The 19,826-nt window shown below is 42.6% G+C and overlaps 2 protein-coding genes across 6 annotated transcripts in view; one reads left to right on the forward strand and one right to left on the reverse strand.

The window, feature by feature from the left end:
• Positions 1-8,369, reverse strand: part of LOC133544877 (receptor-interacting serine/threonine-protein kinase 2-like) — a 90,077-nt gene extending 81,708 nt beyond the window's left edge. For 2 of the 5 annotated variants that reach the window (XM_061890101.1, XM_061890100.1), the window contains exon 1: positions 7,802-8,367. In XM_061890101.1, coding sequence (XP_061746085.1) covers positions 7,802-8,001 — 200 coding nt within the window. In that variant the 5' untranslated portion in view covers positions 8,002-8,367. Of the gene's footprint in view, positions 1-7,801 lie in introns of all 5 variants that reach the window. The other 3 variants (XM_061890103.1, XM_061890104.1, XM_061890102.1) reach the window with 2 other exon arrangements.
• Positions 8,370-15,682: 7,313 nt separating this feature from the next.
• LOC133544913 (sorting nexin-16-like) overlaps positions 15,683-19,826 on the forward strand; it is a 44,076-nt gene continuing 39,932 nt past the window's right edge. Inside the window, exon 1 of the mRNA XM_061890156.1 lies at positions 15,683-17,053. Within this exon, the coding sequence (XP_061746140.1) occupies positions 16,784-17,053 (270 nt within the window). The 5' untranslated portion in view covers positions 15,683-16,783. The remainder of the gene's footprint in view (positions 17,054-19,826) is intronic.

Raw genomic sequence — 19,826 nt, forward strand, 5'->3', positions numbered from 1 at the left:
CTAATATAGCTAATATAGACACTTACATCATGTGTTGTTTTCATTATAAGACTTATATACGTTTTGGGTGTCCGACCCCTGACTTAGGCCCAGTTTACACTAAGCCGGATAAGGTTATCCAGGGTAAATTCCACCTAACCTTATCCGTGTCCACACACAAAAACGCCACCGTTTAAGACCCCTTCCTCCTTCTGTCCGCCAGCGCAAAGCGACCTAATACGCATGCACGGAAAATGCACACGTCATAGTCACCTTCGGTGTTGCTTTGTGGGCAAGTTCTTAAATTTAAAATATCCGAACAATATCCACTAGTGTTGTTGTATCTCAATTAACTGGAATCCAGTGTGCTGTGGGGCCCTAATGTAGTGAATCACACCTGAACCATCATAAATTAATCGAATCTTTATTAGACACATGACAAAGAACATTTTATATCAATCAAACTAGGGACACTGCTCACTCTTTCGCCTTCACCTTTATTGTCCATTTGTTTTTGGTTACTTTATATACTCTGAACCTAGAAGTTGAGTCTGCGACATCCATGGCGGACAATAACTGATACAGTCTGCCTTGCCACTCCAAATGCATACGCTGTTTTCCGTCGTTTTCCCTCGACGGCCAGATAATACAAAGCACACGCTACCTTTTTTATCAAATCCACGGGAGCTCGCATTCTCGTTGTCTCTCCTTTCACAAATGGACAAAGTTTTTCGCGAGTAGAATCACAGCTAACCTGGACATTGGAAAGTTTTCTTGCTGTCTAAGAATTGTTGTATCCGAAATAGCTGCAATCGCTTTCTCTTCAGGTATTCATGTGTGATTTCCACATGCGTCTGTAGAGACGGAAGGAGAAACAGGGACATGTCTGGATGACTCGCCTTAATATTTCCAGTGGCAAGCTAAGAGTTACGAAACCGCTTTATTATGAAGCTGGCTGTGACGCGTTGTTTCTGAGGTCACTTCCTGTGTGGGGCGGGGTCTTTCTGGCGTCACTTCCTCTCTGAACTCAGTTTGTAAACAATCAATGAGTCCATACCAAGCTAAGAGTCGGAGATTCAAGAAATACAAGGCACACTTACCAGTGTGATAAAATGTTTGAGGAGGGGGACCTTAAACGATAGTTTAGTGTGGCTGAAACGGGGCCTAGGCTAAATAATTGTTTGTTTAAAGGCCTACTGAAAAGTGATTTTCTTATTTAAACGGGGATAGCAGGTCCATTTTATGTGACATACTTGATCATTTCGCGATATTGGCATATTTTTGCTGAAAGGATTTAGTAGTGTTTGAGGATATTGATAGCGTTGGACTAAAAAAAAAAAAAAATCAAGTTAAAAAAAAAATTGGGACGGATTTAGATGTTTTTAGACACATTTACTAGGATAATTATGGGAAATCCCTTATCTTTCTATTGTGTTGCTAGTGTTTTAGTGAGTTTAACAGTACCTGATAGTCGGAAGGGTGTGTCCACGGGTGTCTTGAGGCCAGGGTCTGATAGAAGTCGAAGTCAGCTGTATGGACGGCACAAGCTCAGCTGATCTCCGGTAAGTGGCGACTTTCTACCACAATTTTCTCACCGAAAACTGCCGGTTGACAATTGGTCGGGATTCATGTTCGCTTGATCGCTCTGATCCATAGGAAAGCTTCACCTCCGGGAATTTTAAACAAGGAATCATCGTGTTTGTGTGGCCAAAGGCTAAAGCTTCCCAACTCCATCTTTCTACTTTGACTTCTCCATTATTAATTGAAAAAATTGAGCAGCACGGATGTCCAAAATACTGTGTAATTATGCGGTTAAAGCAGATGACTTTTAGCTGTGTGTGTGCGCAGCGCTAATATTTCCTAACAGTCCGTGACGTCACGCGTACACGTCATCCTTCCGCGACGTTTTCAACAAGAAACTCCCGGGAAATTTAAAATTGCAATTTAGTCAACTAAAAAGGCCATACTGGCATGTGTTGCAATGTTAATATTTCATCATTGATATATAAACTATCAGACTCCGTGGTCGGTAGTAGGGTTGTGAACGATAAACCGATGCGACCGAGTATTCGGTTCAACAAGTGAGCGATTAAGCTGCATCGGTAGCAGACTCCTCAATCGATGCGAATAATCCATGAATTCCTAGCTGAATCGGTTATAGAGTCATGGATCGGTTGTCGCGAGACTTTGCATGGGTTGGCTAGTTTACAATATGCGCCAGCGTCTCTAAAACAACGCGAAAGCTGAAGCTACTCGCACAACACGGTAGCAACCTAGCTAGTATTAGCACGAGTGATAAACAAGGGACAACACGGAAAATGGAGGAGAACGAAAGCGTCAGTCTGACCGAAGGTGATAATGGTGTTGCGATCTGCTGCTCAGATCTTCACATATTTGTTTTTTCATTTTCAGTCTTACCCGTTTATTTCCTGTTTTTTTCCATCACTATGGTTACACATCAGTTCACCTGCTGTTCACGCCCCGCACACCTGCTATAGATAATCACCGTCACTTTATAAGCCGTCCTCTTTTGTTTTTTCAGCCTGGGTTCATGATTTGCTTTTCACGCAACAAGTTACGCCTACACTCTATATCGTATGTATATTCTCGCTAAGCTTTTCACGCTAGCCATTCATTGTTCATTCCAGTTCTCTTGCTGAAGTTTTTGTTTTACTGTTTTATGTGCAAGTTTATTTCTCATTGTTGTATATCCTAGCTTTTATGCCAGCGTCCTTTGTTTGTTTTATTCTACTAGCTCTAGCATTTTTGTTGTATAGCTCTTTTTGTTATTTAAATACATTTTGTATATCTTACCTTTGCTGTGTTCACTTGACGCATCCTCGGGGGAATCGAACCCGGCATCACAATGCCGAACAGGCGTAACAAATGGACCGAGAAAGATCTTCAATGCATCGGGGAGACAGAAATCCAAAGTGTGGAAAGTTTTTGGGTTTTATAAGAAGGAAGGGAAGCACGACAGAAGCCATGCTATTTGTAAATTGTGTCGAGCATCGTTGACGTATACTGGCAGCACTACAAATCTCGACCAGCATGCAAAGAGGAAACACGGCCAAGAGTACGGTGAGTTAAAACCCTGTGCCACATTTTGAGATGTGTTATAGGTGTGTAACTTGTTTACATTGTAATGTTGCACCTTTGTTACCTACCTCTAGTGTTAAAAACACTATTTCAGGGGTGTCAAACTCAAATACAGAGCGGGCCAAAATTTAAAACCGAACAAAGCCGTGGGCCGAAGTCGAACAAATTAACCTTTTATTAGGGACCCAAACAAGTTTTGCATTGAATCTTGAACAAGCAAGGCTTACAGTATATAAATTTATAGTGACATGCAAAATCGAGTTTCAAATAATAATAATAATTAAAAAATATCAATGGCATATCAAATAAAATTTAAATAAAAATGGAATGCCTCTTTTCGGCGGCGGGGTTGAGGGGGACGGGGTTTGGTGATAGCGGGGGGTGTATATTGTGGCGTCCCGGAATAGTTAGTGCTGTAAGGGCTTGTGGGTATTTGTTATGTTGTGTTACGGTGCGGGTGTTCTCCCAAAATGTGTCATTCTTGTTTGGTGTGGGTTCACAGTGTGGCGCATATTTGTAACAGTGTTAAAGTTGTTTATCCGGCCACCCTCACTGTGACCTGTATGGCTGTTGACCAAGTATGCGTTGCATTCACTTGTGTGTGTGTATAAGCCGCATATATTATGTGACTGGGCCGGCACGCTGTTTGTATGGAAGAAAAGCGGACGTGGCGACATGTTGTAGAGAACGCCAAAGGCAGTGCCTTTAAGGCCCAGCCCCAATATTGTTGCCCGGGATGAAATTCGGGAGGGACACTGAACTTCGGGAGTCTCCTGGGAAAATCGGGAGGGTTGGCAAGTAAGAGTGTTAGCGGTGAATGCGGTGTTACAGCAGCGGGCCAGCTCTAATGTTAATTTGATTTTGCCTCAAGGGCCAAGTGAAATTACACGGCGGGCCGAATTTGGCCCGCGGGCCAGAGTTTGACACCCATGCACTATATGCTCAGATTGAAATATTGAATCTTTGTTAACTACCTCTAGTGTTCAAAACTATGCTCAGGCTGAAATATTGCACTTTGTTGTTACTATTCTTTGCTACTTTTACCTCTGGAGTTCCCATCCTACAGTTCAGCCAGACTTTTTTTGGTCCATGTCTAAAAATAAATACATTGACAAGTGATTTTGTTGTTCTGTTTTTTTTGCCAGTGCCATAAGGCCACAATGCTTGGGGATTTGGAATCTTGAATATTAACCGTCAAATCAAATTGTATCGTTCAGAATCGAATCGAATCAGTCTGTAATAAAAGGATATCGTTTTTTAATCGAATCGTAACCTGTGTATCTAGATGCATATCGAATCGTTTATCAGAGAGAGATGTGCAACCCTAGTCGGTAGTAGTCGGTTTCAGTAGGCCTTTGAAGGCCTACTGAAACCCACTACTTCCAACCATGCAGCCTGATAGTTTATATATCAATGATGAAATATTAACATTGCAACACATGCCAATACGGCCTTTTTAGTTTACTAAATTGCAATTTTAAATTTCCCGGGAGTTTCGTCTTGAAAACGTTGTGTAATGATGACGTGTACGCAAGACGTCACGGGTTTTTAAGAAGTATGAGCGCTACGCACACACACAGCTAAAAGTCGTCTGCTTTAACGGCATAATTATACAGTATTTTGGAGATCTGTGTTGCTGAATCTTTTGCAATTTGTTTAATTAATATTGGAGAAGTCACAGTAGAAAGATGGAGGTGGGAAACTTTAGCCTTTAGCCACACAAACACACGGTGATTCCTTGTTTAAAATTCTTGGAGGTGAAACTTTCCTATGGATCAGGGCGCGGTCAAGCCAACAAGGATCCCTACCAAATGTCAAGCAGCAGGTTTCGGTGAGAAAATTGTTGTTAAAAAGTCGCTTCTTACCGAAGAAAAGCTGAGCTTGCCCCGTCAAAAGCTGCCGTCGACTCCCCTGAGACACTGCGCGTCAAGACATCCGTGGACGTACACCTCCGACTATCAGGTACTATTTAACTCACTAAAACACTAGCAACACAATAGAAAGATAAGGGATTTCCCAGAATTATCCTACTAAATGTGTCTAAAAACATCGGAATTCGTCCCAATGCAATCGCGTTTTATTTTTTTTAAACTTTTTATTTTTTATTTTTCTAGTCCGTCGCTCTCAATATCCTCAAACACGAATCTTTCATCCTCGCTCAAATTAATGGGGAAATTGTCGTTTTCTCGGTCCGAATAGCACTTTTTGATGGAGGCTCCCATTATAAACAATGTAAATATGTGAGAAGCCCCCACACTTGTGACGTCATCGTCTGCGACTTCCGGTAGAGGCAGGGCTTTTGTCTTAACACCGAAAGTTGCAAACTTTATCGTGGATGTTCTCTACTAAATCCTTTCAGCAAAAATATGGGAATATCGCGAAATGATCAAGTATGACACATAGAATGGACCTGCTATCCCCGTTTAAATAAGAAAATCTCATTTCAGTAGGCCTTTAAGGAAGTGTATACATAGCCTTAGGCCTATTACGCTACCGTATTTTAACATTGGTCATTATGGTGGTACTTAGTAGGGCTGTAATGACGTGTTTTTGTATCGAACCGTTTCGGTATGGGGGTTTCGGTTCGGCACGCAGGCGTACCGAACAAGTTCGGAAGCAGAAGTCTTCACAAGCTGCTCTGCTTTCTGCCTCTGTCTCTGCCTCATTGTCCTACCCACACAACCATCTGATTGGTTACATACAAAGCCAATCAGCAGTGCGTATTCAGACTTCAGAACGATGTAGTCAATGGTTTAGCGTCGAGCAGATATTCGTCTAGCAGGGGTGTAGCGGACTATACCCACTTATACTAAACACTTCCCAGTCACAACTATTACAAACATCACTATGAGCCCGTTGACCTTCTAGAAACTTAAACTGCAGCTCAGCTCGCTCAGTGTAGGCTTGAGATGAAGGCTAATTAGCTTTTAGCGTAACGTTAGCTCATTTTTCTGTGTGTGTGTGTGTGCGTGTTTTAGGGGCAGCAAAGCCCGGTCTGTCTGTTATTTCATTGAACTCCATTGTGTTTAGGGATGAAAAGTCTCTCCTATTGCAATTGTACTATTTTTCAGCTATAGTTACATGAATCATTAGTAATGTAGCAGCCTAGTTTTGAATAGCAGGGTCCCTGCTATCACATGTTGATAAAAATACAACATTTACATAATAAAAGTCAACTACAGGCTTCCCAAATGCTGTAATACATTAAGCATGATGAGTTGACATTAAACAGTTCCAAAGGAAACAGTTGTATGTTAAACTTTTTATATGTAGAAGAAAGTTTTTTTTCATTTTATTTAATCAAAGCAACAACTTGAGGCAGTTTAATGTGGATTAACGTGGGGCAGAATTATTAAAGTGTTCCCAATGTTAAAAGGATAAAGCCATTGTTTACAAATTTGGTAAATAAATAACCCAAAAATTTATATTTTGTTGATTTCTTACTGTACCGAAAATGAACCGAACCGTGACCTCTGAACCGAGGTACGTACCGAACCGAAATTTTAGTGTACCGTTACACTTACTTAGTGTAAAAAGTTTGAGAGCCACTGATTTATCACATCGCCTGGATGTTTCTTAAATGTGGTTCCGATGTGATCACGATTACATACCGTATTTCCTTGAATTGCTGCAGGGCATATAATATGCGCCTGCCTTGAATTACTGCCGGGTCATACTCGCTTCCCAAAATAATTAGCGCATGCTTAGTTCTCTTTGAACACCTCCACTGGAGGAGTTCAAGTACCTAGGTGTCTTGTTCACGAGTGGGGGAAGAGTGGATCATGAGATCGACAGGCGGATCGGTGCGGCGTCTTCAGTAATGCGGACGTTGTACCGATCCGTTGTGGTGAAGAAGGAGCTGAGCCGGAAGGCAAAGCTCTCAATTTACCAGTCGATCAACGTTCCCATCCTCACATATGGTAATGAGCTTTGGGTCATGACCGAAAGGATAAGATCATGGGTACAAGCGGCCGAAATGAGTTCCCTCCGCCGTGTGGCGGGGCTCTCCCTTAGAGATAGGGTGAGAAGCTCTGCCATCCGGGAGAAACTCAAAGTAAAGCCACTGCTCCTCCACATCGAGAGGAGCCAGAAGAGGTGGTTCGGCCATCTGGTCAGGATGCCACCCGAACGCCTGCCGAGGGAGGTGTTTAGGGCACGTCCAACCGGTAGGAGGCCACGGGGAAGACCCAGGACACGTTGGGAAGACTATGTCTCCCGGCTGGCCTGGGAACGCCTCGGGATCCCCCGGGAGGAGCTAGACGGAGTGGCTGGGGAGAGGGAAGTCTGGGATTCCCTGCTTAGGCTGCAGCCCCCGCGACCCGACTTCGGATAAGCGGAAGAAGATGGATGGATGCTTAGTTCTACCGCCTGGTTAAAATCGTGACGTCACGAGTGACACTTCCCCTGTCGTCATTTTCAAAATGGAGGAGGCTTATTTCAATACCGGTAATTTGAAATCGCATAAAGGGAAGAAGATTAAGAGCGATTTAAGGTCCAAGCTTACATCACACTCTAATTTTTACTGCACACCTTTGGTAAGTGCCGGAGTGAGAAGAGGTTTTAAAATAATTAGCGCATGCTTGCTTTTACCGCGTGCCTTTGGTAAGCGCAGGAGTGAGAATGGGTTTGGAATTAATTAGCGCCCAGGCGGCAATTCAAGTAAACACGGTACGTCATTATTCGGTGTGAGAAGAAAACACAAGCATGAACATGTTGTACGTACCTTTCACCAAAAGGGGAATCCAACTTCAGACATTTGATGGCCACGGTGGTCCTCCAGTCTGAGTGTTGAGCCTTGAACACGGTGCCGAAGCCCCCTTTGCTCAGGTAGTACAAGTCAGTCAACTTCTGGTAAGGAATCACGGGCAAGGCGCTGGTCAGACAGCCCACATTCACGCAGCCCGTCGCCGCGTGTGGCTCCATTGCCGCCTGCCTCTTCTTCTTCTTCTTCTTCTTCTTCGCTTCTGTTTTTTTCAAGTCGGCTACCACCAAAAAAAAGAAAAAAAAAAGAAAAGCGGAAGTGTCCCTTTTTGTTTTTTTAAGCAACAGAAGAATTTGCTGCCAGTTTCATGACGGCGCTCATTGTTATAGCAAGCCAAGCTAACGGAGGAGCGCGGGGAGGTCAGTCGGGATCGAACGATTGTTATCGCCGGTACAAATTGAACAAAACAACCCGGCGTGGGTTTTTTTCCCCTCGAGAATAATGCGTGGCCGAACAACGCCGACACAGGCCGAGGTGACAACGGGATGACAGTTGAGGCAGGCGGGTTTGTTATGGCTCGTGACGTCACGCTTCCGTGTTAGGTGAGGTTGCCTTCACGGTCGTCGGATTCAACACAGTCAAGACACTGACTTGAAAGGCCTAGTGAAATTAGAAGTTCTTATTTAAACAGGGATAGCAGGTCCATTCTATGTGTCATACTTCATCTTTTGCCGATATTGCCATATTTTTGCTGAAAGGATTTAGTAGAGAACATCCACCATAAAGTTCGCAACTTTCGGTGCTAAGACAAAAGCTCTACCGGAAGTCGCAAACGATGACGTCACATGTTTGATGGCTCACGCACACGCATGCACGCACGGACACACACACACACTCACACACACAGAAAGATGAGCTAACGTTACGCTAAAAGCTAATTAGCCTTCATCTCAAGCCTATACTGTGAGCGAGCTGAGCTGCAGTTTAAGTTTCTAGAAGGTCAACGGGCTCATAGGGATGTTTGTAATAGTTGTGACTGGGAAGTGTTTAGTATAAGTGGGTATAATCCGGGCTTCACGGTGGGAGAGGGGTTAGTGCGTCTGCCTCACAATACGAAGTTCCTGCAGTCCTAGGTTCAAATCCAGGCTCGGGATCTTTCTGTGTGGAGTTTGCATGTTCTCCCCGTGAATGGGTGGGTTCCCTCCGGGTACTCCGGCTTCCTCCCACTTCCAAAGACAAAGGATAGATTGATTGAAACACTAAAAATTGGCGCTAGTGTGTAAATGTGAGTCTGAATGTTGTCTGTCTATCTGTGTTGGCCCTGTGATGAGGTGGCGACTTGTCCAGGGTATACCCTGCCTTCCGCCCGATTGTAGCTGAGATAGGCACCAGCGCCCCCCGCGAACCCGAAAGGGAATAAGCGGTAGAAAATGGATGGATGGATGGATGGGTATAGTCCGCTCCACCCCTGCTAGACGAATATCTGCTCGACGCTAAAGCATTGACTACATCGTTCTGAAGTCTGAATACGCACTGCTGATTGGCTGTTACATCGCTCTGAATACGCACTGCTGATTGGCTTTGTATGTAACCAATCAGATGGTTGTGTGGGCGGGACAATAAGGCAGAGACAGAGGCAGAAAGCAGAGCAGCTTGTGAAGACTTCTTCTTCCGAATTTGTTCGGTACGCCTGCGTGCCGAACCGAAACCCCCATACCGAAACGGTTCGATACAAAAACACGTCATTACAGCCCTACTAAGTGCCACCATAATGACCAATGTTAAAATACGGTAGCGTAGTAGGCTTAAGGCTATGTATACACTTCCTTAAAGGCCTACTGAAATGAGATTTTCTTATTTAAACGGGGATAGCAGGTCCATTCTATGTGTCATACTTGATCATTTCGCGATATTCCCATATTTTTGCTGAAAGGATTTAGTAGAGAACATCCACGATAAAGTTTGCAACTTTTGGTGCTAAGACAAAAGCTCTACCGGAAGTCGCAAACGATGACGTCACATGTTTGATGGCTCCTCACATGTTCACATTGTTTTTAATGGGAGCCTCCTACAATAAATGCTATTCGGACCGAGAAAACGACAATTTTCCCATTAATTTGAGCGAGAATGAAAGATTCGTGTTTGAGGATATTGATAGCGACGGACTAAAAAAAAAAAAAAAAAACGTGATTGCATTGGGACGGATTCCGATGTTTTTAGACACATTTACTAGGTTAATTCTGGGAAATCCCTTATATTTCTATTGTGTTGCTAGTGTTTTAGTGAGTTTAATAGTACCTGATAGTCGGAAGGGTGTCTCCACGGGTGTCTTGACGCGCAGTGTCTCAGGGGAGTCGACAGCAGCTATGGACAGCACAAGCTCAGCTTTTCTCCGACTTTTTAACCACAATTTTCTCACCGAAACCTGCTGGTTGACATTCGGTAGAATCCATGTTCTCTTGACCGCGCTCTGATCCATAGGAAAGTTTCACCTCCAGGAATTTTAAACATGGAATCACCGTGTGTTTGTGTGGCTAAAGGCTAAAGCTTCCCAACTCCATCTTTCTACTGTGACTCCTCCAATATTAATTGAACAAATTGCAAAAGATTTAGCAACACGGATGTCCAAAAAACTGTATAATTATGCCGTTAAAGCAGACTACTTTTAGCTGTGTGTGTGCGCAGCGCTCATACTTCTTAAAAACCCGTGACGTCTTGCGTACACGTCATCATTACACGTTTCGAAGACGAAACTCCCAGGATATTTAAAATTTAGTTTGGCATGTGTTGCAATGTTAATATTTCATCATTGACATATAAACTATCAGACTGCGTGGTCGGTAGTAGTGGGTTACAGTAGGCCTTTAAGTTTTGCTTTTGCGTCTCACGTCATCTGTCATGTAGGCTTATGGAAGAGAATCATCCATCCATCCATCCATCTTCTTCCGCTTATCCGAGGTCGGGTCGCGGGGGCAGCAGCCTAAGCAGGGAAGCCCAAACTTAAGCCCAGACCGCTTTTTCCTCTCGGGGTTGCAGTGGGGTGCTGCAGGCTATTTCAGCTGCATTCGGGCAGAAGGCGGCGTACACCCTGGACAAGTCACCACCTGATCGCATGGCCAACACAGATAGACAGACAACATTCACACTCACATTCACACACTAGGGCCAATTTAGTGTTGCCAAACAACCTATCCCCCAGGTGCATGTCTTTGGAGGTGGGAGGAAACCGGAGTACCCAGAGGGAACCCACGCAGTCCCGGGGAGAACATGCAAACTCCACACAGAAACCGTCGTACTGTGAGGCACATGCACTAACCCCTGTTTCCACCGTGCTGCCTCAGGTTGATGTCACGTCAATGAAAGTGAAAATAAAAGTTGAAACTCAGCAGCTCACACAGCACATTTGTGGGGATTTCAATGTATGTGTTTTATTTTTCAAGGAGTTTTAAAACAGGGTTTCCAAACCTTTTTTGACCGTGGGGCCCAACTTTTCCACCTCCTCTGATTTAGTCCTCTTACTCTTGATTTTAATCGTATACAAGAATTTCATCTAACCTACTTACAGTTCACAACCTTGTCAAATGATATAAAAACCATGTGTTTATCTCAAATAGTATTATATATTTAACACATAAACCTTAGGCTTAGGTCCGACTCATTAGAAGAAATAAGTACTAACCTAGGCTTGTAGAAGATGCCTCGGAAATATATTATTTTATCAGTTGTCTTTTGAAATTGTTGCAAACTATTAGTTCCGTATGTAACAAACAAACGACCTACCCGACTTCAAAGTTCTGATTACATAACAGCGGGGAATTCCAGTATGCCCACACTGTGTTGATGTCATTTAAATGAAAGTGAAAATAAAAGTTGAAACTCAGCAGTTCAAACAGCACATTTGCGGGGATTTCAATGTATTTGTTCATTTTTCCAATTGGTTTAAAACAGGGTGTCCAAAACGTTTTGAACTTGGGGCCCAACTTTTCCACCACAGAGGGTCCCGGGTCTCTACTTAAATATTAACACTGAATTAGTCCTGTTACTCTTGATTTTTCTATCCTCTTGTTGTGGTGCAGACTGGCCTGTACATGCACATGCATCATCCGTTGTTGCCATTTCTAATACAAAGTAGCGTATATATCCATCCATCCATCCATCATCTTCCGCTTATCCGAGGTCGGGTCGCGGGGGCAACAGCCTAAGCAGGGAAACCCAGACTTCCCTCTCCCTAGGGATCCCGAGGCGTTCCCAGGCCAGCCGGGAGACATAGTCTTCCCAACGTGTCCTGGGTCTTCCCCGTGGCCTCCTACCGGTTGGACGTGCCCTAAACACCTCCCTAGGGAGGTGTTCGGGTGGCATCCTGACCAGATCCCCGAACCACCTCATCTGGCTCCTCTCGATGTGAAGGAGCAGCGGCTTTACTTTGAGTTCCTCCCGGATGACAGAGCTTCTCACCCTATCTCTAAGGGAGAGCCCCGCCACACGGCGGAGGAAACTCATTTCGGCCGCTTGTACCCGTGATCTTATCCTTTCAGTCATGACCCAAAGCTCATGACCATAGGTGAGGATGGGAACGTAGATCGACCTGTAAATTGAGAGCTTTGCCTTCCGGCTCAGCTCCCTCTTCACCACAACGGATCGGTACAACGTCCGCATTACTGAAGACGCCGCACCGATCCGCCTGTCGATCTCACGATCCACTCTTCCCTCACTCGTGAACAAGACTCCTAGGTACTTGAACTCCTCCACTTGAGGCAGGGTCTCCTCCCCAACCTGGAGATGGCATTCCACCCTTTTCCGGGCGAGAACCATGGACTCGGACTTGGAGGTGTTGATTCTCATTCCGGTCGCTTCACACTCGGCTGCGAACCGATCCAGCGAGAGCTGAAGATTCCGGTCGGATGAAGCCATCAGGACCACATCATCTGCAAAAAGCAGAGACCTAATCCTGCGGCTACCAAACCGGAACCCCTCAACACCTTGACTGTGCCTAGAAATTCTGTCCATAAAAGTTATGAACAGAATCGGTGACAAAGGACAGCCTTGGCGGAGTCCAACCCTCACTGGAAAAGTGTCCGACTTACTGCCGGCAAAGCTCTGGCACTGATCGTACAGGGAGCGGACCCCCACAATAAGACAATCCGATACCCCATACTCTCTGAGCACTCCCCACAGGACTTCCCGAGGGACACGGTCGAAAGCCTTCTCCAAGTCCACAAAGCACATGTAGACTGGTTGGGCAAACTCCCATGCACCCTCAAGAACCCCGCCGAGAGTATAGAGCTGGTCCACAGTTCCACGCCCAGGACGAAAACCACACTGTTCCTCCTGAATCCGAGGTTCAACTATCCGGCGTAGCCTCCTCTCCAGTACACCTGAATAAACCTTACTGGGAAGGCTGAGGAGTGTGATCCCACAATAGTTGTAAGACACCGTCCGTTCCCCCTTCTTAAAGAGAGGAACCACCACCCCGGTCTGCCAATCCAGCGCATATATTTCAAACTTATATCTGACAGTAGACTCACTATGGATACGCTAAAAACTACAAAAAAAGTGACGGAGTGAAGACGCAGTAAATGAGACCGCCCACAAAACAGTGCATCCTGAAGCAACTGTCAGAAAGCGAAATGAAGATGATCTGTAAAACATCATCTCTGCAACATTTTGACCAAAGAACCACCAGTACATGTTATGTAGACCACAAGGAACTGTTTAAGATGTACAAAAAAAATCACAATATGACCCTTTTAATATTGGTTTGTCACCCACATTTTCCCACAGTTTGTTGGTGTACAATATGATAATATAAAAAAAAAATAGTTACAATGATGTGGCGATTTTCATTTATTTTTCAGACTATTAGGCCCACTTAAAATCCTTTCATTTTCTCAAAAATGGACAGTGTGCCTTTTAACGCCTAATGTACGGAATAATTCTGGTTGTGCTTACCGACCTCAAATCTATTTTATTTGGCACATTTTGTCATGATAAGTGTGACCAGTAGATGGCCGTCACACATAAGAGATACGCATAGACTGCAATATGACACCAATAAACAACACCAAAACTTTAAATGTTCCATTGAGAATATACAACATAACACACAGCGCTCAAAAATCGGTCAAACTGTTTTAGTACGAACCACTAAAGAGGGTCCAGGGTGTGTCCTCAAATATTAACACTGAATTAATTCTCTTACTCTTGATTTTAATCGTATTCAAGAATTACATCTAACCTACTTACAGTTCACAACCTTGTCAAATGATATTAAAACCATGTGTTTATCACAAACAGTATTATTTATTTAACACATAAACTTTAGGCTTAGGTCAGGCTCATTGGAAAAAATAAATATTAACCAAATATACCTCATAAGAAGGGACTATAAAATGACTGAATGAAAATAATTTTCTATACAATTATGTTGTGCGAAAATTTTAAATTATTAATAGATGTTTCTTAACTGAACTATCAATGCAAACAGATAAAAAATACAGCTCCTCCACTCTATTCATAATACGTATATATAATATTTTTGGCCACTGTAACATTACACCATTACATTACCATGAATTGATTAACGTGGACCCCGACTTAAACAAGTTGAAAAACTTATTCGGGTGTTACAATTTAGTGGTCAATTGTACGGAATATGTACTGTACTGTGCAATCTACTAATAAAAGTATCAATCAATCAATCAAAACACACAGTTTGAACGGTAACACTGTGTTTTAATATAAGAAAATAAACAACTGTACTTTAATCAAGTGATTCTTTGGTGTACCACTAGGTCACAAATGTCAAACTCAAGTCTTGGGGGCCAGATGTTGCCTGCCAATTCATTTTATTTGGACCTCGAAAGCCTTGAAAAAATGTGTATCAATAAATTACTGTAACTTGTCTTTCTAAACGTATTCTTTCTTTCTTTTTTTGGGAGAAAAAAAATACTTCATGTAATTGCAAATTATGCTAACTTAAATATTGAAAAAAAAAATATCATCAAACATTCAAACCATTTTTTAAATAGAAATAAATCCTAATGATAATTATTTCAAAGCAAGTTATCCATCAAATTGTGCAATGTAAAAAGAAGCAATAGTTTTCATGGTAAAATTGTGAAATTTACTGTTGTTTTTACAACAGTTTTCTCTTGCTAAAAAAACGGTACTTTTTTGTGCTGTTATAAACTGTGGTGCAGTTTTGGCATTTAGAGTAATACGCCGAAAAATGCACAGTTGTTGATTTGCGGTAAAAAATAAATAAATAAATAAAAACAACCTGGCAGCTCAGGTGCCAAAATTTAACTGTAAAATTGCTTTTTTTTATTTACAGTAAACAAAAAAGTAAATTTTACAGTAAAAAAATGGCAACCGAGCTGCCTTTTTTTAAACCATAAAAACAGCAGTACTGTTTTTCCATTTACAGTAAACTACACTAAATTGGCAACACTAAATTGGCCCTAGTGTGTGAATGTGAGTGTGAATGTTGTCTGTCTATCTGTTTTAGCCCTCCGATGAGATGGCGACTTGTCCAGGGTGTACCCCGCCTTCCGCCCGATTATAGCTGAGATAGGCGCCAGCGCCCCCCGCGACCCCAAAAGGGAATAAGCGGTAGAAAATGGATGGATGGATGGAAAAACAACCTGGCAGCTGAGGTGCCAAAATTTAACTGTAATATTGCTTTTTTTTATTTACAGTAAAAAAAAAAAAGTAAATTTTACAGTAAAAAAATGGCAACTGAGCTGCCTTTTTTTAAACCATAAAAACAGCAGTACTGTTTTTCCATTTACAGTAAACTACGCTAAATTCTAAACTACACTAAATTGGCAACACTAAATTGGCCCTAGTGTGTGAATGTTGTGTGACAATGTTTCACTTCATTTCTGTTAGTTTTTCGTGTTTTTGTATTTACTTCCTGTTCAGTGCTCTTATTTTGTTGTATTTCGTGTTTTATTCACGGAGCACTGTTTTTCTCTTTTCGTTGATTGGCAGCGGTTCACACCTGTTGTCAATCACACTAGTGTCTATTTATGTTTCACTCGAGCACTCCTCAGTGCTAGATGATAATATTATGTTGAGAACGTTTATCTGCACGACTGCTTTATGTTTGCTTTTTGTTATTTTCTTATGAGTATTAAATATTCTTACCTTCATTGTACTCACCCTGGATTCCTGCATACTCGGGGACACACAACAGCAGACATGCGAGTTCCTAACATGTTGTCTGTCTATCTGGGTTAGCCCTGCGATGAGGTGGCGACTTGTCCAGGGTGTACCCCGCCTTCCACCCGATTGTAGCTGAGATAGGCGCCAGCTCCCCCCGCCACCCCAAAAGGGAATAAGTGGAAGAAAATGAATGGATGGAATGGATACACTAAATTCTGAGGTGAAATTATCGAAACTCACCATATTTTTTTGACATTTTAGTTTTTAAATTTGGGTGCCAAACGTAACTGCGATGTGGCCCCCAGTGAAAATGACTTTGACAAATCTGCACCACACAGTTTTAACAGTTACAGTGCTAAATTATTTAAAAAAAAAAAGAATGATTTTAGCTTTTGTGTAATAGTTTACAAAAAAAATTGTTGTTAGTGTTATATCTAATATTTTCAACCCGAGGGTCCCTGGTTCAAATCCCACCTAGTACCAACCTCGTCACGTCCGTTGTGTCCTGAGCAAGACACTTCACCCTTGCTCCTGATGGGTGCTGGTTGGCGCCTTGCATGGCAGCTCCCTCCATCAGTGTGTGAATGTGTGTGTGAATGGGTAAATGTAGAAGTAGTGTCAAAGCGCTTTGAGTACCTTGAAGGTAGAAAAGTGCTATACAAGTACAACCCATTTATCATTTATATAAAAAGTGTCCCCCAGGGCTGTACTTTGGACACCTGGACGGGAACACCTGAGAAGCACACAGTGTTGACAAATCATTAACTGCTGCTTACATGCACTATATTCCACACAACCTGCCTTGTGGTTCTGGTGATCCAAATAGGAATAGTTAGTATGAGTAGAGCGGTCCGGGCTTGTGAACTCCCGCCAGCACTCCCACGGACGATCGTCAACGTTGATTCAGGTCAGAGTTTTCCCTCCGTTCATTTTGACGTCTCGTCTGCCAAGTGTGAGCTCTCATCTTATCAGAGAGAGGAAGGACCCTGTGGTGATCCAACGCCTGATGACGCCAATGATAGCAATGTGAAGGGAGGTTCATCGCCACTGCCCTTCACCTTAACACTGCAGGGCCATGAGACCCTTGAAGAGAGGTCGAAGTTTACGGTAATATACAAGAGCAAACAGACTGCATGTTATTTCACTTTGTCTTATTTGAACAGAAAGCTGCATGTGGTGTTAAAAAGTGTATATAACCGTGCACACTAAAGGCCTACTGAAATGAGATTTTCTTATTTAAACGGGGATAGCAGGTCCGTTCTATGAGTCATACTTGATCATTTCGCGATATTGCCATATTTTTGCTGAAAGGATTTAGTAGAGAACATCCACGTCAAAGTTCGCAACTTTCGGTGCTAAGACAAAAGCTCGACCGGAAGTCGCAGACGATGACGTCGCATGTTTGATGCCTCCTCACATATTCACATTGTTTATGATGGGAGCCTCCAACAAAAAGTGCTATTCGGACCGAGAAAACGACAATTTCCCCATTAATTTGAGCGAGGATGAAAGATTTGTGTTTGAGGATATTGATAGCGACGGACTAGAAAGAAGAAAAAAACGCGATATGGACGGATTACGATGTTTTCAGACACATTTACTAGGTTAATTCTGGGAAATCCCTTATCTTTCTATTGTGTTGCTAGTGTTTTAGTGAGTTAAATAGTACCTGATAGTCGGAAGTAGGGATGCACAGATTAATCGGTAACCGAATATGGCAAAAAAAGACACACTCGGCCTTCGGTGGAATGAGTTAAAAACAAGGCCGAATAGTGGCGTGTGACGCAATTTATTGACGCGGTGACGCAATCGACCAACATGCAGTAACGTGGTGACGTTGGGATATGTTGTGTACCTGTATAAGTGTATGAGGTTACAAGCACACACTTATTGAGATTTAGTGGGGCCTCTGTTTACATTATTAGCCTGTTGTGTAGGCTACCTGTATAAGTGTAAGAGGTTACAAGCACACACTTAATTGAGATTTACTTAAGCCTTCTGTTTACATCAGGGGTGCCCGTTACGTTGATCGCGAGCTACCAGTCGACCGCGGGGGGTGTGTCAGTTGATCTCCAGCCAGGCTTTTAAAAAAAATAGACCTAAAAATTAGTGATCATCAATCTTCCCCAAGACGTCACTTAAATGACATTCACGGTACCGGAGGGTCTTGTGAGATGACGCTGGCTGCTGCAAGATCATTATTATTAAAATATGACCGAGAGGAAGGCGAGAAACACTTTTTATTTCAACAGACTCTCGCGCCGTACCTTCCGTCAAAACTCTAAAGGCCGACTGCACATTTCCTATCTTCACAATAAAAGCCCTGCTTCATGCTGCCTGCGCTAACTAAATACAGAGTCTCGGAAAACTGGCATGCACAAGTGATCCCTCAGAAAGCCAGTTTTCCGAGACTCTTATTTTGTTAGCGCAGGCAGCATGAAGCAGGGCGTTTATTGTGAAGATAGGAAATGTGTAGTCGGCCTTTAGAGTTTTGACGGAAGGTACGGCGCGAGAGTCTGTTGAAATAAAAAGTGTTTCTCGCCTTCGTCTCTGTCATTTTTTCATAATAATGATCTGGCAGCAGCCAGCGTCATCTCACAAGACCCTCGGGTGCCGTGAATGTCAATCAAGCAAGCTACGGAATTTGCCGCCAATGTTTTTCTTGTAAAGTGAATGGATGCTGGATGAATTAAATGCCAAAAACCAACCACTTTCATGTGGTATTGTACAGAAAGGACAACTTTTTTTTCCTCCATTTGAAAATGTGGGCGTTATCATCATTACTGTCTGATTCCAATCAATGCAAGTCATCAGAATCAGGTAATACACCAACTTATATTCTTGTCTTCGTGAAAGAAAGACATCCATATGTGTTACACATGCTTGTATTATCATTAAACACATTTAACTTGTTTACAAAAATGTCTCTTTCATAAATAAATAAATATAAATGATATATATAAATGAGGTAGATCCCCTCGAGTTGGTCAATTGAAAAGTGTGGGCACCCCTGGATTACATTATTAGCATATTTACTGTGGCTAAGCAGACTTTTGCCAAAAGGACAATAATTCATTTGTTGTGGGTTCATCCACTTTAATGCACTTTATTTTTTTTTGGAATGCATGTTTTGTTTGAAGGCCTAATATAAATGAAAAACTGTGCTTTTTTTGAAAAGCAAAGACTACTGGAATATTAAAAAAATGTCAATATTCAATAAAAAATTACTTTATTTGAAAAACATGTCTAAATATTTATTCTAGGCTATTTATGCAATATTTAAAAAATTGTGAAAAACTGCATTCATTATTCGGTATTCGGCCTTCGGCCAAGCGTTTGAATTTTATTTGGCTTCGGCTTCGGCCACAAATTTTCATTTCGGTGCATCCCTAGTCGGAAGGGTGTCTTGACGCGGAACGTCTCAGGGGAGTCGACGGCAGCTGCATGGACGACACAAGCTCAGCTTTTCTCCAGTAAGAAGCGAATTTTTAACCACAATTTTCTCACCGAAACCTGCTGGTTGACATTCCGTCTTGATTCATGTTTGCTTGACTGCGCTCTGATCCATGGTAAATTTTCACCCCCAGGAATTTTAAACAAGGAATCACCGTGTGTTTGTGTGGCTAAAGGCTAAAGCTTCCTAACTCCATCTTTCTACTTTGACTTCTCCATTATTAATTGAACAAATTGCAAAAGATTCAGCAACACAGATCTCCAAAATACTCTGTAATTATGCCGTTTAAGCAAACAACTTTTAGCTGTGTGTGTGCGTAGCGCTCATACTTCCTAAAAACCTGTGACGTCTTGTGTACACGTCATCATTACACGACGTTTCCAGGACGAAACTCCCGGGAAATTTAAAATTGTAATTTAGTAAACT

The sequence above is a fragment of the Nerophis ophidion genome, linkage group LG28, assembly GCF_033978795.1.
Source record: "Nerophis ophidion isolate RoL-2023_Sa linkage group LG28, RoL_Noph_v1.0, whole genome shotgun sequence".
Taxonomy (NCBI): domain Eukaryota; kingdom Metazoa; phylum Chordata; class Actinopteri; order Syngnathiformes; family Syngnathidae; genus Nerophis; species Nerophis ophidion.